Source organism: Hemiscyllium ocellatum, chromosome 16 (assembly GCF_020745735.1).
Source record: "Hemiscyllium ocellatum isolate sHemOce1 chromosome 16, sHemOce1.pat.X.cur, whole genome shotgun sequence".
Classification (NCBI taxonomy): domain Eukaryota; kingdom Metazoa; phylum Chordata; class Chondrichthyes; order Orectolobiformes; family Hemiscylliidae; genus Hemiscyllium; species Hemiscyllium ocellatum.
Genome location: NC_083416.1, coordinates 63,897,744 through 63,916,028, shown reverse-complemented (window position 1 = coordinate 63,916,028; position 18,285 = coordinate 63,897,744). Strand labels below are relative to the sequence as shown.

Here is an 18,285-nt window from a genome sequence, read left to right as displayed (position 1 = left end):
TAGGATTTTGTCATCCACATTAAACAGTGCAACTCATCACCAATTTCTAATTTCCTCCTTCTCCCCCTTCCGCTTGTAGATGAGGGTGATGTTATCTTTCCTCATGGATTTGCACATGCTATCAGCCAGAAACATACTGTTGTACACCTACAGCAGGTCATGGCCAACCAAGTTCCTCAGAACTGAGTACAACTTAGCCAGTAAGCCATTTGTTCTGGGAGTTCTTTCTTTTCTGAGGGCTTGAGGGCCTTGGTCAGCTCAACAACAGATAATGGCTGGTACATCCTTTCCCACGTGCTGTTGTCTAAGACCTCCATGATAGATGACAGGAACAACTGGTAGGTCACATGATCTGTGGGCTTTGTGTCATGACTGTGTGGCATAAAAGGATTTGCTGATCCTCCTGATGTCAGACTGAGATGTTCATTAGTGAGCAGTCAACTTCCTTCAGGTAAATCATATCAATGTTTATTATTAAGGACAAAGAAACAACAGTGCATCATTCAGCCCTCCAGGTCACTCTGCCACTCAATTAGATTGTGGTTATAGTGTATCGTAATTCCATGACTCATTTTGGTTATGCCTTACCCAATTAAAAAAAATCTATGTCTATCAGCTCCAGTTTACAGGTGTGAGATTAGTTGGCACCAGCAACAGCCTTCTTTTTTGTTTCAGCTGGCTTTGTAAATATCTAGAAAGCAACTGCGTGCCATTACAAGTTATGAGCAAGATGTTACATGCAACTCGTTGCCCAATGAATTTCAATCCTGCTGTCTTTGGGCTCTTGCCCAACAGTGTGCAATAAGGACGACCATTCCTGATGCAGAAATCAAAATGAAGTGCTCACAATGGCATTCCAACTCTATTTCCTGTTCATAGATGTTCTTGACTTTCATGTTAAAAGGCAATTCTCTCTGTAAATTGGATAAAATGTGAATATGTGTATAACTGCAAGCTTTATGATTTTGTTACACTGCATATAAGTGCAAACCTTGACCAGTGGAGCAAAAATTCCAAACGACAATGTTTACGATTTTCAAATTCAAGTGTTTATTTCTCAAAGGATTATGCTGATTGGTCAGGAATAATACTAGAAACAGAAGTGAAAATTTATAAGAAAAAAAGGTGGAAAAGTCATTCTTAAAAATTTGGAGATGGCATGTATCTGGTATAATCTTCTGACTAGTCAAGCAAGAAGCAAAATAACTTTTCAGTGCTTGGGTAGACTATACTGTAAGCTTCTTTCCTTTCTCTCTTTCAGGCACTTTCTTTTTAAGACTTCGTCTGGGACAACACCTTTGTTCAGTACGTCCACGCCTGGCTATCCTTTAACCTCTGGTACTGTCTACTCTCCACCTCCACGCCTTTTGCCGCGAAGCACCTTCTCCCGAAATGCTTTTAAACTTAAGAAGCCATCGAAGTACTGTAGCTGGAAATGTGCTGCCTTGTGTGCTATCGCTGCTTCAGTGGTACTGGCTATACTCCTGGCATATTTCATTGGTGCGTATCTCAGATTTAACACCAGCCTATTTCTACAGATCTGCAATGTATTTCTTTTGTCACTGAACTAACAATCAATCCTATTGTTTAAATTTTTAATAGCATTGATTTTAGTTCTGGTTCCTATCGCAGGCAGGCTGTAGGGATGCTAGGGACTTGGGAGGTATGGTGGGTGAGGGGGGTTATGAAATGGATTAAAGAAAGAGTCCCAAGGTGAAGAAAAGGAACCTTCCCAGAAAGGAAAGAAAGATTCAGAAGGCAGGTCAACTAATCTTCTTTTTGGAAGTCTTTCAAAGTTGGTTGTAGAAACACCCCCCACAGATACCAGGCAGCAGGTGACTTGTTGAATTTTAGCCAAGGAGTGGTTTGTGAAATAAGGTTACCAGTAGGAGACAGACATAGAAGAACAGTGAAGAGGAACATAAAACAAAACTTTCTTTAAGATAAGTTAGTTTCCTAGAATCAAAATTCATCTATTTGGTGCAGGTAACTGAAATCCTTGAATAGCAACCTTTCTGAAAATTCATAGCTATTGAAAATGTTATTCCTCTATCTGTTAAAGAATAATGATGATATTGAAGGTAAAAAGAGCTCTCTTTTCAAATTCAGATTGGAGCTTTTAAGTTAATGTCGATAACTATGTCAATTAATTTTAGACTATTTGACAATGTAGAATAAATTCATTCTTCAGACTGTTTAGTAGAACTAATTCTTGATTCCTAGAATTTTGGAAAATTTTGGAAGTATTTGATGTCCAGTGTATAAGGGAAAACCAGAATTATTGTTGGCCATTTCTGCCAAGAACGAATTTTGGCTATCCACATTAATCATTAGTATGTGCTCACAACAAGTTCATTGAGAGGTTTTCTGGTTTCCTACATGCATTAGCAAGCCAGTGTTTTGTAAATAGCTATCATTATGAAATTGCTATTATTAATGGATTCCCAGGAATTATTGATTAAAGAAGTGTCATGTCTGGCATGGTGGATCAGTAAATGCCTCTGCACTTGTCTACGAACTCAATAACTGAATTTTGTCTGGGTCATGAAATTTACATGGAATGTTATTCTATCTTGATTTTGCAGAAATAAGTCTCTTTGAATATCAGATAAGCTCCCACTGTCATTGTGTGAAATGCATTAAGTAAAATCAGGACCTAGGCAAGAAAGGTGGCAAAATGACATATGTAGTGACTGCATTTAAATGTTGGCTTTTCTCAGTCAAACTCTCAAGGTTGGCAACCCTCCACAAGTGCCCTGGAATCTCCAAGGAGGACATGTTAAGCTCTTGGACACAGGTTATGAGTATAATCCTAGGGAAAAAGTAATTCAAGCAAATTGTGTGTGTTTTTTTTACTTACATTGAACATTCATTGTGAATAAAATAATATGGGGGAAAAGGAGTTTGGGGGTAATAAGTTGATCAATAATATTTCCAGGGAAAGCATCAAACCTGAGTTGGCAACCTAATCTACACAGCTTAGTGAGAAACTTTAGTGAGAAATAAATGCTAAGTTTCCAACACTATCACAGTCAGCATTAAGCAACATTATCCATTGCATTTTTCTTTCATTATTTAATTTTTCACCTTCCCAAAGTTAACAAATGCCTTCTTCTTGAGCTAGGGAGGAAGGACACTACTGGACATACCCATAAATGGTTTAACAAGAAGCCTGTTTCTACAGAGTCAAAATTGGGAACTGCTTTTCATCATAGATCTCTGAGTGAAGCTGGAATACGGAACTAACATAAAATGCAGTCTTTAAATCAAATTAAATGTTCTTTGGTGGGCAAAATTGCAAATTACTTAAGAATCTGTTATATTCCTCCTGTCTGCCCTAAAACCACAATAAGAGGCTCATGGATTAGCACTAAAGCAGCAGGCTGCTTGCTATAGTGCTGCAATTGACAGCATCATCATGTTCTAGTCTATTCATAACACAGCATGACCAGGGTGAACAATGTTGAATTGATTTGATTTTGCACAAGACGTGTGCCCCCACCCCCAAATAAAACAAACTGTATGTACAATTCCCAATTTCACTTACAACCTAATGTTACACAAGTATTGGCTTTCTCAACCCTTGCTTTAAAACAGAAACATATGTTCAACTTGTTCAAACTAGTGAGTGCTTTAAGAGCTGAAAGCAACTGAAATTTCCATGCAAGACTGCTGTCGTTGTACACAGAGGCAGAGTCAATGATGTGCGGTGCTATGATATTTTTGCATCACCAATCATGTTTGACAATAAAGATTAGTTTTTTTTTAATAAGAGTTTTAATCCATGCAGATGCTCCTCAGTAACCAGCATTTACATTTTCAGAGTAGGCTGGTGTTAACTATCTCAATTTGCCAGTTATAAAATCAACCCCATTTAAGATTTGGAGCTTGCATATGAATCTTTTCCAAGGAACCATTATTCTCCGAGTAAATCATTGGAGGCTCTTATCAGATTGCAGCCTACAACTCACTCCCAACAATTCATTATTCTGCATATAAAATGTCTGAAACCCACAGCTGGTAACAGTTTATTTCATAAATCAACAACTCTAAAGGCTTAAAGAACAGGGCAAATTTAAATTCCTGAAGCAGTGATAAAGGGAACTGATAATGGCAATGTTGAGAGAGGCATTATTTGCCAAATTAACATATAAAAATCAGAGGACATGATTGGAATCTGAAGAGGTCTCAACTAGAAATCAGGGATAACTTCTTCACGCTTGGAGTTTTTGATTTATGGAATAGGCTGGCATCTAGTGTAGTAAATGCTGACTTAGTTGAAGTATCCAAAAGGGAATTGGGTCAATTACTGATTCAGCGGAAAGTGAAAAGATATGGGTACGTGCTGAAAAAGATGAAAAATGATCAAATCACCGACTGAAACCAGATGTGGCTAACGGTGTGAATTGGATGGTGTGAATGGCCATTTCTACTTCCCAAGTTCCTTTGATCACATTGTACTACTGCCTTGTAAATTTGAATTTTTAGACAATTAAGCACTAAACTGGTTGGCAGGCAATTAGTCAGAGATGATACCAACTTGTAACTGACTCTACTTGTTTACTTTGCTGATAGATGAAATATTCTTGTGAAGTTTTCAGTTCAATGAGGCATGCATATATTTGGAATTCTATCAAAGGCAGGATGCCTTTGTACTAACCATCCTGAAACAGAAAGAAGAATATTTTACTTTTCACAGGTTTTGCATGAAAACAGTGAAAGGAAATAACTTATTGAGAATCTGCCAATGCACAGGGAAAATGAGGTATCGTGTGTGTTGTTAATTACAACATATCCCCATGCTTTTAGAACATAGAACATAGAACAGTTACAGCACAGTAAAGGCCCTTTGGCCCACGATGTTGTGCTGAGCTTTTATCTTAATTTAAGATAAACCTAACCTACACACCCCTCAATTTACTGTCATCTGTGTGCTTGTCCAGTGGTCGCTAAAATGTCCCTAATGTCTCTGATTCTATGACCATCACTGGCAGTGCATTCCACACACCCACCACTCTCTGTGTAAAGAATCTACCTTTGACATGTCTCTTATACCTTCCTTCAATCACCTTAAAATGATCATCTTCCATGACAGCCATTTCTGTCCTGGCGAAAAGTCTCCGGCTGCCTACTCAATCTATGCCTCTCATTACCTTGTACACCTCTATCAAGTCACCTCTCTTCTTTTTTCTCTCCAGTGTGAAAAGCCTGAGCTCACCCAACCTCTCTTCATAAGGGAAGCCCTCCAATTCAGGCAGCACCCTAGTAAATCTCCTTTGCACCTCTCTAAAGCGTCTGCATCCTTCTTATAATGAGGTGACCAGAATTCAACATAGTGGTTTAACCAGGGTGTTATAGAGCTTCAGCAAAACCTCCCAGCTCTCCAACTCAATCCCCTGTTAATGAAAGCCAAAACACAATATGCCTTCTTAACAATCCGCTCAGCTTGGGTGGCAACTTTGAGGAATCTATGTACATGGACCCCAAGATCCTACTGGTCCTCCACACTGCCAAGAATCCTGTCTTTAATCCTGTACTTAGCATTCAAATTCAACCTTCCAAAATGAATCATTTTGCATTTATCCAGGTTGAACTCCATCTGAACTTCTCAGCCCAACTCTGTATCCTGTCAGTGTCTTTTTACAACCCTGACACTATCTACAACCCCACCGACCATTGTGTCATCAGCAAACTACTAACCTACCCTTCCACTTCTTCATCCAAGTCATGTATAAAAACTACAAAGAGTAGAGGCCAAGGAACAGATCCCTGTGGAACACCACTGGTGACCAACATTCAGGCAGAATACTTTCCATCCACTATCACTCTCTGTCTTCATTTGACCAGCCAATTCTGTATCCCATACCTCCTAACTTTCTGAATGAGTCTGTCTACCATGGGGAACCTTATTCAAATGCCTTACTGAAATCCATATACATCAAATCCACTGCTCAACCTTCATCAACTTGTCTCATCACCTCCTCAAAGAACTCAATAAGGCTTGTGAGGCATGACCTGCCCCTAATAAAGCCATGCTGACTATCTTTAATCAAATTATGTTTTTCCAAATAGTCATAAATCCTATCTCTCAGAATCCTTTCCCATACCTTGTTACCACAGATGTAAGACTGACTGGTTTGTAATTCCCAGGATTTCCTATTTCCTTTCTTGAACAGAGAAACAACATTTGCCTCCCTCCAGTCAGCTGGTTCTACTCCAGTGGAGAGTGAGGATGCAAAGATCTTCACCTGAGGTGCAGAAATCTCATTCCTCACTTCCCACAGTAAACTTGGATATATCTGGTCAGCCATGGGGAGTTATCTGTCTTGATGCTTTCCAGAATTTCTAGAACATCCACTCCCTTAATATCAAACTGTTCAAGCCTATTAACCTGATCCATGGTGTTCTCACTATCAACAAGGTCCCTCTCTGTAGTGAATACTGAAGGAAAAAAACTCATTTAGAGCCACCCCTCTTCAAACTCCAGGCACAAGTTCCCTCCACTATCCCTGATCAACCTTACCCTCTCTCAGATCATTCTCTTATTCCTCACGTGAGTGTAGAACGCCTTTGGGTTTTCCCTAAGTCTTCCTGCCAAAGCTTTTTCATGCTCCCTCCTAGCTCTCCTCAGTCCACTTTTGAGTTTTTTTTCCTAGCTACCCTGTAATCCTCTAAAGCTGTGCCAGATCCTTGCTTCCTCAAACTTAAGTAAGCTTCCTTCTCCCTCTTGACGAAAAGTTCCTCTTCTCTTGTAATCCAAAGCTCCTTTACCTTACAATTCCTTGCCTGTCTCAGTGGGACAAAGTTATCCAATACTTGCAACAAGTGCTCCTTAAACAGCCACATTTCCTTTGTGCATTTCCCGTAGAATAATTGTTCCCACTTTATACTCCACAGCTCCATTCCAATAGCATTATAATTTCCCCTCACCCAATTAAATACCTTCCCAGATTGTCTGTTCCTATCCCTCCCCATGGATATGGTAAAGGTGAAGCAGTTGTGGTCACTGTTACTGAAATGCTGTCCCACCAAGAGATCTGACACCTGGTCTGGCTTGTTCCTGAGCATCAAATCCAATATGGCCTCCCCCTCCCCCCCCAGTAGATCTATCTACATATTGAGTCAAGAATCCTTCCTGGACACAATGACAAAATCTGCTCCATCCAGACCACCTGCACTAAGGAGGTTCCTATCAAAATTTGGGAAGTTGAAGTCACCCATAAGAACAACTCTGCCACATCTGCACCTTTCCAAGATCTGCTGTCCAGTCTGTTCTTCCATCTGCTTCTATTGGGGGGGTGTAACATTTCATATGGTGTTACATTTAGCATTTTGCCTGTGGCCTCTTGACCAATTCCAACATAGCATCAAAAAGAACCAAGTAGCATAGGATCTGTGATGCAAGCATGGAAAAAGCAGTGAACGTACCTTCCGCTGCATCAGTTATTTGGCCTCATGGCTAAGTGGAGTGCCAATATGATAGCCCGATTTTCATAAATTCAGAAGGTACACTAGAACCATTTTAAAATGGTACATACGACCCAATTCTGGTATCTCTGCCCCCTTTACCACTGCCCCTAATTTTCTCTGGTGCAGAATAAGGGTGTGATTAGTGATCCTGCACACCACCCATTCAACCTGACCAGCATTGCAGGATGGGAACCTCGAAGCTTCTTCACAACTTTAGGTTCACAATTCTCAGAGGAGTCATGACCAATCTTTCAGGAACCATTCCAAAGAAAGTTTATACCCAGGCCCCTTCCGTGCTAACATAAGCCCCACCATCCAGACCCATCACATCTAATAATTCCCACGTCAACTCATACTTCTCCATACTCCTTCATCTGCTATGCACAATGTACAAACCAATTCTTCCCATTATAACAATGGCTTGGGTGAAACTCCCATTCATCACCCTTTTGAGAAGAAAAACTGGTGTTCCTATCACCCTTTTAAAGTGACAGTCAACGAAGCATCAAGGCATTAATAAAGCATCAAATTACAGGTTGCACGTAAACTGGGGGGAACAACAATATCCTGGCAGGAAGGTTTGCTTGTTGCCCTCAGGACAGTTTAAACTAGTGTGGCAGGAGGCTGGGAGCCAGAGCAATAGATCAGCATGTGGAGTGTTTAAAGAGAAGAGACAGGCTAAATCAAGTAAGTCTAGAAGGAAGAACAGGCAGAACACAGTGGGAATAATAGCCTGGTGTATTTATTTTAGTGCAAGGAGTATAACTGACAAAGCATATGTGCTTAGAGCCTGGATTAGTATACGAGATTGCAATGTGTAGCCATGACTTAAACTTGGTTGAGAGAAGACTGGCAGCTCAATGTTCCAGAGTTCAGTTATTCCAACCATGATAGAGAGGAATATAGTGGGTGGTTTTAATTTCCCCAATATTGACTGCAACACCCTGAGTGCCAGTGACTTAGATTGGGAAGAATTTGTCAGGTACATCCAGGAAGAATTCTTGAAATTGTATGTAAGTAGTCCAACTAAGGAAGGGATGGTATTAGACTTTGTAAAGGGGAATGAGTCTGCCCAGGTAATAGAAGTTTCAGTGGGGGAGCATTTTGGAATCAGTAATCATAAATCTGTATGTTTTAAGTTAGATATGGAAAAAGATAAGACTGATCTTTGGGTGAAACTGCTAAATTGGGGGAAGGTAAAATACAGCAGTATTATGCAGAAACTAGAAAAATTGGATTGACAGCAGTTGTTTGAAGATAAATCCACATCTCACATGTGGGAGTCTTTTAAAAGCCAGTTAACCAGAGATCAGGAACAGCACATTCCTGTGAGCTTGAAGGATAAAGATGGCAAGATGTGGGAACCTTGGATGATGAGAGATTTTGTAAGTTAAATTAAAAAGAAAAAGGATGTACATGTACAGTTTAGGAAACAGAAATCAAACACAGCCCTTGGAGTATAAAGGAAGCAGCAAATAACTTAAAAAAGAAATTAGGAGGGCGAGAAGTATCTATAAAAAGTCTTTAGCAAGAAAGAGTAAGGGGTATTCCAAGGCATTTTATAAGTATATTAGGAGGAAAATAACTAGGGAAAGGGTAGGTACAATCATGGACAGAAGAGGGAATTTATGTTTGGAGGCACAGGAAGTAGGTGTGGTCCTTATTTAATACTTTGCATTTGTATTCACCAAGGAGAAAGATATGGATGGGTCTTTAGAGTTTGGAGAGGAGTGTGTTTGACCTCAAACGCATTGCAATATTAAAAAAAAGGAGGTGCTGGATGTCTTGAGATTAAAGTCAATGAGTCCTGAGGGCCTGATGTGATCTATCCCAGGAAACTAAAGGAGGCAAGGGAGGAGATTGCTGAGACTTGGACAGAGATCTTTGTAAACTCTTTAGCCACATGCAAGGTTCCAGAAGACTGGATAGTAGCCAATGTTATTCCTTTGTTCTAGAAGTAAAACATTGATAATCCAGGAAATTATAGGCCAGTGAGCCTTACATCAGTGGTAGGGAAATAATTGAAGAAGATTGTCAGGGACAGAATTTACTAGCATTTGGAGAAGAATGGACTTAACAAGGATAGTCAACATGGAGGGTCTGAGATGCCATTAGGGGTGAGTGGGGAAGTGTACTGTGACATGGAGGCCATCAATAAGATCTTGTGAAGTTATACCCTGAAGGATTGCCGAATTCAGACTGTGGTTCTCAATATTTCTGAGGGCCCATTAAACACAACTCCTTCAGAACTGGTGGAGCTTCACAATTGCAGGTGTAGGCAGGTGGAGATGGGTGGGAAAAGAGAGATGGGGATGTGTTGTGAGAGATGCCCACCCCTGCAATGAAGCCAGCCAATTCCTGATTGAGGTATACAAGATGATTAGAGGAATGGATAGAGTCAATAGCCAGAGACTTTTCCCCAGGGCAGGATTGACTGGTACGAGGACTCATAGTTTTAAGACATTAGGAGAAGGGTATAGAGGGGACATCAGAGGATGGTTCTTTATGCAGAGAGTTGTGCATACATGGAATGCGTTGCCAGAGGTGGTGGTGGAAGCAGAGTCATTAGGGCCATTTAAGTGACTGCTGGACATGCACATGGATAGAAGTGAGTTGAGGGGTACACAGGTTAAGTTATTTTATTTGACATTAGGATTAACCTCAGCACAACATCGTGGGCCAAAGGGCCTGTTCTTTTCTATGTTCCATGTTCTAATTCAGGGGGGCAGGGTGTGAGATCGCACTCTTCTCCTATACTTGCAAACAGTGCAGGAGCCTGGAGTAGGGGTGGGAATCCTAGAATTGGATGATGTCTACCATTTTCAAAGATCAACCCCTTGAAACCTCAGCCCTTGTAGATCACTTTTATAGTAGCGGACTTACTTGGCTTCTATCCTTCTTAGCTCTCAGATGTGTCCCAATATAAGCCTGTTGTTCCCCAATTCCCAAGCATGGCCCAAGTTATGACTGTTGCCAGAGAGCTCATGTCTGGTAAACCATCAACCCACACCCATCCCAACTCCCTGCAGCTGGATGGGAATCATAGGCTTTGATTTTCACCTGAAACAGTGGGCCCAATCCTGTGTTAACATTTATCTTTTTCCCACTAAATGTCACTATGCTCCAAAATTCAATTGAATTAATGGTTGAGCATTTGTCCTGACAAACAGTGTGATGTGCAACAAATATCATTGTAAATAAGTCTGGTTGATAAGTTACAAGTGACGAGGTCTTGAGAGAGTATGGTCAGCCTACAACTGGAGATATTTATCCATAGTGGCTTGACAAAAATCTATTTATACTGTGAGTTTAAAAATGTAATCCATAAATAATTTGATGCTTTATATCAATTTAAGTGTGACAGGCTGAGATAAAATGCTTTCAGGTCACACAATGGGTGTAAATACTGCATGTATTAATGGAGGAAATGGAAAAGAAACATCCTTTTTTTCTGCCTACTGGAAGTAGTTGGGAGGTCAGAAGAGTTCCCACAGCAACTGTTAATGGTGAAGCACTGAAGCTCATTATCAGAACTAAGTTCAAAGAGGGATGGTTGGCATACAGAGCCATTAAAACATTATTGCAGGGATTTAAAGTAAGATTGTCCTCATGCTTAAGGTTTGAAAATGAGTGACATTGTAAGTTGAATAAACTTTAATTTTTAATCCCATTAATGCAATTTTAGTTTAACAGTTTTGAAGGATTGCCTTTGTATTAGAGAGCATTTGAGACCAAACAAGGTAGGTATTTTGTAAAGACCAGCCCAAGAATTCCAATTCTGGTCTTCTCTGCACTATGGTCCCACTACTGCAGTCTTGTCTTTGGCTGTCCAGGTCATACAATCTGGGACTCTTTCCACTGACCCCCTCTGCCCCTTCACCGTTACCTTTCCGTAAACACCTAGCTTTCTCACCAAGATTTTTCTCCCGTCCTCATGTTTCCTTGGTCTTGGCACAATCCTGTGAAATACCTCAGGATATTTCATTACGTTAAAGCTGCTGTTAAAGTTGTGGGTCCATTATTTTTGTTATTCATTAGTCCTGTCCTTATATTTCTTTCTACTTCAGAGTGTTCTGCTTTGTAAATACAGTGGCTTTTTTTAACAAAATAAAGATTTATTTTCAATTTTCAGTGTAAATATTAACACAGGAGTTGCTGCAAGAACTGATCAAACATAATCATATACACATGATGAGATTTCACTGATATAATGTTCGAGACCTATGCAACAGAAAAGAAGAAAATAAGTTAAGAAGTAAGACTCAATTATACAAATCCATTTGATATCCCATTTTTAATTAAATATCGCATTTAAAATTGCTGATGAAAGCATCACTTGGTCTGGAACCCTGACAGGTGATTTTTAACCTTGCTGACTCAGCAGAAACTTGATGAGTGGGCAGTTAAAATTGACCTGAAAACTGACGAACTAAGGTCCTGCTGCCTTATGATTGCTTATGCCTTGGACTTTAACCTTAAACAAAAGCAAAGTTTTGCAGATGCTGCAGATCTGATATAAAAACAAAATACTGGAAAAACTCAGTTGCTCTGGCAGCAACTGCGAAGAGGGAAACTGAGTTAACATTTTGCGTCCAGTACGACTTATCCAAAACCTGGAAGTTCAGAAAGAGTCATGCCAACTCTGACCTTGATTGTCAAACATGATTGGTAATGCAATATTACAGCATCACTCATCATTGACTTGCTTTGCTGTACAATGATGACAGACTTGCATGGATCTTTCTATTGCTTGCAGCTTGACCTTGATGACAAACATTGGTTAGCTTTTAGCTGTAATTAACTCCAAGCTTGTTTGAATTGCACATATGTCTAGATTGCTATTCAATTTCTTCATGAGATGTTTCTAGTTACCTTACATTGAATATTTTAATCTTCAACCTGAAGAGTACATTTCGAAAACTAAACTTGTATCCCAAAACATAGTGCATAAATTTTCACAGCAGGGGCATTGAATAAGGCAGGATAGGTTGAAGAGAGGGGGAGTTGTTGTGGATTGTTGGGGAGGCCTATCATTTCTAATCTGAATAAGTCCTGGGTGGAAATACCTTCCTATTGCACCACCATTTGAAGTTCCTATCTAAGAAATTAATGCCCACTTCAGGATCTTGGCCTGTTGTTGCTGGTCTCCATCAACCTGCACTGCTCCCCTCCTGTCACTCAGCTCTTGTATGAATTGCTCCTCTGGTTGAGGTTGCTGTCCCTGCAGATTATGCACTGGGTATGGGCCGAGATTTAATCTGACCTTTTGTTTTGGTGTCTTAAGTCACAGAGCTCAGAGAGAAATTTTCAAGTTGTTGAAATCAGCAAATCAAAGCTGTGGCTTTGACCACAAATGTCAGAACATTGAGTGTGTGGAGGAGTTGACACCTGTCTATTAAGAAAAATGTAGATATAGAACATGATTTTATGGCGCAATGCTACAGCAACTTAGGAAAGGCTGAAACTTCTAAAGGACACAATTAGGATTATTGGCCTAAATGGTTCAGGTTCCTTGGAGATTATGTGGGTGGTGAGGACTAGCAAAAATAAAATGGAAAGGGTTTTGCAAAGTCTTTCTGCTGCTATGGTCAGTGGTGGAGAATCTGGCAGCTCAGATTGCCAATAGGTAGCCTCCTGAGTCTTTTGTTTAGCAAATTAGGTGCCACTTTAGTCTGTACAAGCAATGCTCCTTTGTTGGGAGTGCCTGCTGTCATGTGGAGAAACCACAAATTAATTCTGACACTCCTCTCAGAGAGTTATGGAACAGTGCACCATCCTTTTTGCATGCTTCATGGCTCAGAGAAGGACTCTTCAGTGACATATGTGTCCCTTGAACAATAACGTCACTATTGAACCCCAGCTACTGAACTGCGAAGTTCTCCTTGCTTACTTGTTTACATCAAATCTCTGAGAGTGCCCCAGTCAGCTATCTCATAAGGACAAGTGAGGAGAACAGCTCTGGAGCTCAAAGACAATAGACCTACTATCTAGGTCTCCTCATACTCTTAGTAACAATGCTCATCATACAAATGTAGCTTGTGCCTAATTGCAGTGATGCAATAAAGCCCATCTTGTTTAGGACAAGAACTTATTCTGTTTAAAATACTTAGTGTAATTATTTCTCCACCACACTCGACAAAGCTGACCCCATAGCTCCCAACATGAAAGAAAGATGGTGACAGTAAATCTATGGTGGCTGGGAGTCCAGCTAGCTCACACAACGTGATGAGCACTGGTGAGGATTAATCGTACATCATGGTGGCAGCAATGAGCATTGCTTTATTTTACAATGTGCCTTATCTAGGAGAAAGTGAGGACTGCAAATGCTGGAGAGTCAGGATCGAAAAGGGTGGCATTGGAAAAGCACAGCAGATCAGGCAGCATCCGAGGAGCAGGGGAGTCAACATTTCAGGATTGTGGAGGGAGAAGCGGACCGAGAGATAATTGGGGCGGGAAGGTGGGTGGGATGGTGATTTGTGAATGCAGGTAGGAGGGAATTGTGATACGTCGGTGGGAGCGGATAGGTGGGAGGCAAGATAGACAGGTAGGTCAGGTCATGAGGGTACTGCTGAGTTGGAGGTTTGAATCTGGGATAAAGTGGGGAGAGGGGAGATTTGGTAACTGGTGAAGTTGATGTTGATGCCATGTGGCTGGAGTGTCCTGAGGCAGAAAATGAGGTGTTCTTCTTTCAGTTGGCGGGTGCCTCATCTGACAACCATGTCCACCTGGTGCTGCAGTCTCAACAATGCCCACCTCTAGCAGCGGAGCTGCTGAGCGTGCTGAGCTGCTGCTCCTCCAGTTGGGGTGGTGGTTAATGTAGTTGGCCTGGCAACACTGACAATACACCAGCTCAGTTGCCTTCTACTTTCAGCTCCAGCAGTAGGACATCCAGACAGGTGGAAAAGTAAATCATCCTATTGTTGGGTATGTCTTCATACAAAGCGCGCTCAACACATGGAGGTGAAACCATCCCAAGAATGTTTTGAAGTTGGGATGAAATCACTGTATTAACCAGTAGATGAGTGCAACCTGAATGGAAGAGCAAAAGGCATTTAGTGTTTACTGCTGGACAGAGAACAATCGGCATCCCCAACATTTCGAAGATCCTGGTTATTATAAAGGGATTAATTAGCTGTCAGTATTTAAAATATTTGCCATTAGTGTGTCAGGCTGGGGAAATTACGTTAATGATTTGGCACAGTTTTCCACAGAATGTCATTTCTCTCTATTTCCCCTGATTTTTTTTTCTGTGCTTAGCACTGTTGTGAAGGAGGCTGGGGTCCAATTAGTTCCCACCCAGTTAATTTTATTACCATTTGGCATAGGGAAGTAATAAGGTACTTAGATAAACAGAAAAAATTGTAGATCATTAACAAATCTCATAAGAAATTACAAAAGAAATTAAGTTAATTGCTCCTGCCTGTTTGTGTTTTATTATTTTTTTAAACAAATACTTTCTTATCATAATATGTAGGTGGTACTGTGGAGAGCTAATTAGAAATGATCACGGAATTCTGGACCAGTTCGGTGTTTCCATTGTAGAATAACATATCCACCAGGAAAAGTCACCAGAATGCAATTTTTCTTGCAGTTAAAGGTGTAAATAAAGCTCTGGAAAATCATGTCACTGGGCTAGAATCCTTCAACTCCTTTCCTAATAGAACAGTAGATGTACCTACATGATGTGGACTGCTTGGTTTAAGAAGGTCACTTGCCATCATCTTTACCAGGGCAATTAGGAGTAAGTAATAAATGCTGCCCCAGCTTATATACCATGAATGATTCTTCTTTTAAGAATCAGTCCTCATGCATACGCCAAATACTCAGGTCCACTGCATTATGTAGATGCTGCTCAGCCAGCAGTACAGTGGAATTTACAGAGCAAGCTGTACTCAAGTTGTTGCAGGAACTGAGTCCAACCAGCAGTCCCAAGCTCTAATACCCTGGGAAGTATGCAAAGGCAATAAAGGAGGTGCAGGAAAGGTTTACAAGCATGGCTCTAGGGTTGAGGAACTTCGGTTATGAAGATCATTTGGAAAAGCCTGGGCTGTCCTTCGAGAGGAAAAGGTTGAGGGTCGATTTCATGAAGGTGTTCAAAATCATGAGGAACCTAGACACAGTAGGTGGGGAGAAACTGTTCCTGATCAAGGAAGAATCAAGAACCAAAGGGCACCAATTTGAGGTTCCTGGCAAAGGAAGCATCAGTGGCATGAGAGGAAAAAAAACTTATACACAGTATACGGTGAGCATCTTGTATATCATAATTGTCAGGAGAGAAACAAAATGCAGAGCGACAGGGAAACGTTGGGGATATAGGACCAAGTGAGTTGCTGTTGCAGAGATCCAGCACCGATGTGACAGGCTCAAAGCTCATTCCTGATGAAGGGCTTTTGCTCGAAATGTCATTTTCCTGTTCCTCGGATGCTGCCTGGCCTGCTGTGCTTTTCCAGCACTACTTTAATCTTGACTCTAATCTCCAGTATATGCAGTACCCACTTTTGTCTCTATTTGATATAGTTTGGATCTGATATTAATGTTGTTATTTGAAGTGTTTCATTAATATGCAGTATTGAAATATCCCACCATTACCATCAGACAGTGTTTTTCTCTGCTACATTGTAAAACATTACTTCTCACTTTCCACAATGCTGGGTCCTTGAAATATATTTTTTTTAAAAATCATCATAGAAATATATACCATTCTGTGAAGTAATTATTGAATGGTGACACGGTGGTTCAGTGGTTAGCATTGCTGCCTCATAGTGCCAGCAACCCAGGTTTCAGTCCGCCATCGGGCAACTGTCTGTGTGGTGTTTGCACATTCTTCCTGTATCTGTGAGGGGCAGTACCAGTTTGCTCCTGCAGTCCAACGATGTGCAGATTCGGAGGATTGGCCATGCTAAATTGCCTTTAGTGTCCAGAGATGTACAGGTTAGGCCAATTAGCCATGGGAAATGCAGGGTTACAGGAATAGTGTAGGTGGGTGAATCTGGGAGAGATGCTCTTTGAAGGGTCGGTGTGGGCTGAATGGCCTCCTTCCATACTGTAGGGATTCCATGAATTTATTGTTTAGTGCAGGCTTTATCAACTGTATACTTATGGATAGCTTAGTAACTTGCAGAAAAATCCTTGAAGCCCTGATAGAATTATCCAAAACAGAAGGATAATCTGTAGCCTATCATATTTATACTGGTTCTTTAGAGGAGCTATTCTACAATATTCTCATTCCCTTGCTCCTTTCCTCTTATTTTTCCCTTCAAGTATTTATCCAGTTTTCTGTTGAATGTTATGATTGAATCTACTTTTGCTGCCTTTCTAGTTCATCATAATTTGCTGTGTGTTGAAATAAAAAAAAGTTTCTTCAGGTCGCCCCTGGTTCCTTTGTTAGAGAGATGGAAAAGCAAATTCCCAGAGAGGGAAATAGAAGAACAGAGGGTGAGCTGGCCTGTACCAATCTCATTACCTCCTAGAAGCTAGTTAAGAAATAGAGGCCTCGGCTCAGCTTGCTTGTCCAATATCTTGCCCATGGGGAAAGATAGAGTGAGACATGCAGAGAAAAGGAGACCCTAAAAAAGGCAAAGGAATAAGAGGCAGGAATAAAGATTGTATAAATTTTACTACTTTGAAACGCAAACAATTCAAGACATGCTTTTTGCTCAAGTGTTCCCTTTTTCTGAATACCTTTTCTCTGGTAACTGGTGAAGCTTTTAATATCCCTTGATTGTGTTATGCATTAGTTCTAATGAAAGAGTATAATTGTTAAAGTGAACAAGACCTTGTCTTCTATAGTGAGCAAGAAAAGCAAAGTCTGAAGCTTGGGAATGAAGAGTGGTGCTTTTGAAATACAATTGAGTTTTTCCATTACATGTGGGATTACATCAGGCTTCCATTTTTTGACTTTATTTTTGAAGGGCACAGCTGGTGGTAGGCAGACTGTAATTGCTTTGATAAATACCATAAAACAACGGTGCAGTAACAACACTTTCATCACAAGATTCCACCCAAGAAAATGACAGTTGAAAAGAGGTCTGTAATTTCAAAACAAAAGAAAAAGAGATCTGCATGTCAGTTATCATACAGCAGGGAGGATAGCCAGTACAACAAGGAGACAAAATATTCAATTGTTGGTTGCTAGGTAGCATGTTTGATGCTGGGAGTGAAAGGTAAGCCTGGAGACCAGTATACGCTGTTTATGCTTCCTTGGGATCATTGACTTTCTTGCATTAAAAGCTCTTGGGAACCTCTTATGATGAAACTGTATGAGCAATTAGACATTAAACTGGATACAAACTAAGTTCTCTAATAACAAATAACAGCAACTACCTGTGAGTAATTTGTTTATGTTTTGTTTTCTTAATTTGTCATTCTTTCCATCAATGTTCATGATATTTAAAGGAAATTACAACATAAGTAGAGTAATCAAAAGAATGTAACCTCATCAACTTTAACTGGATGGTGACTGCATATAGCATTCAGCCATGAACAACCACGATATTCTGCAAGATCCTGTTCTAGTTTGAGCTACAAGCTAACATTCTGAGCGCCCATAAATCTACCTTATCACAAAAGAGAAACACTGAAAAAGCATCAAAAGAAGCAATACTAAGGAATTGGCAAAAGCTGACACAAAATTTCAAAACTCCAGTATCTGACAGAGACTTGCCAATGATAATCCAATGTGAGTGAAGCTTGTTATGAAGTTACAATTTTTGCCATACCATATGGACCTTTTAAATCAATTACATGCAAGTAATACACTCTTATTACTCTCTATATCCTGCATGTGATATAGGTGACACGCTATTCTCTACATCA

At 40.4% G+C, this 18,285-nt stretch overlaps 1 protein-coding gene across 2 annotated transcripts in view; it reads left to right on the top strand.

Moving 5' to 3' along the window:
• tenm2a (teneurin transmembrane protein 2a) overlaps positions 1-18,285 on the top strand; it is a 797,630-nt gene that overhangs the window by 593,179 nt on the left and 186,166 nt on the right. For both annotated transcript variants that reach the window (XM_060836884.1, XM_060836885.1), the window contains one exon: positions 1,262-1,500. In XM_060836884.1, the coding sequence (XP_060692867.1) occupies positions 1,262-1,500 (239 nt within the window). The remainder of the gene's footprint in view (positions 1-1,261; positions 1,501-18,285) is intronic.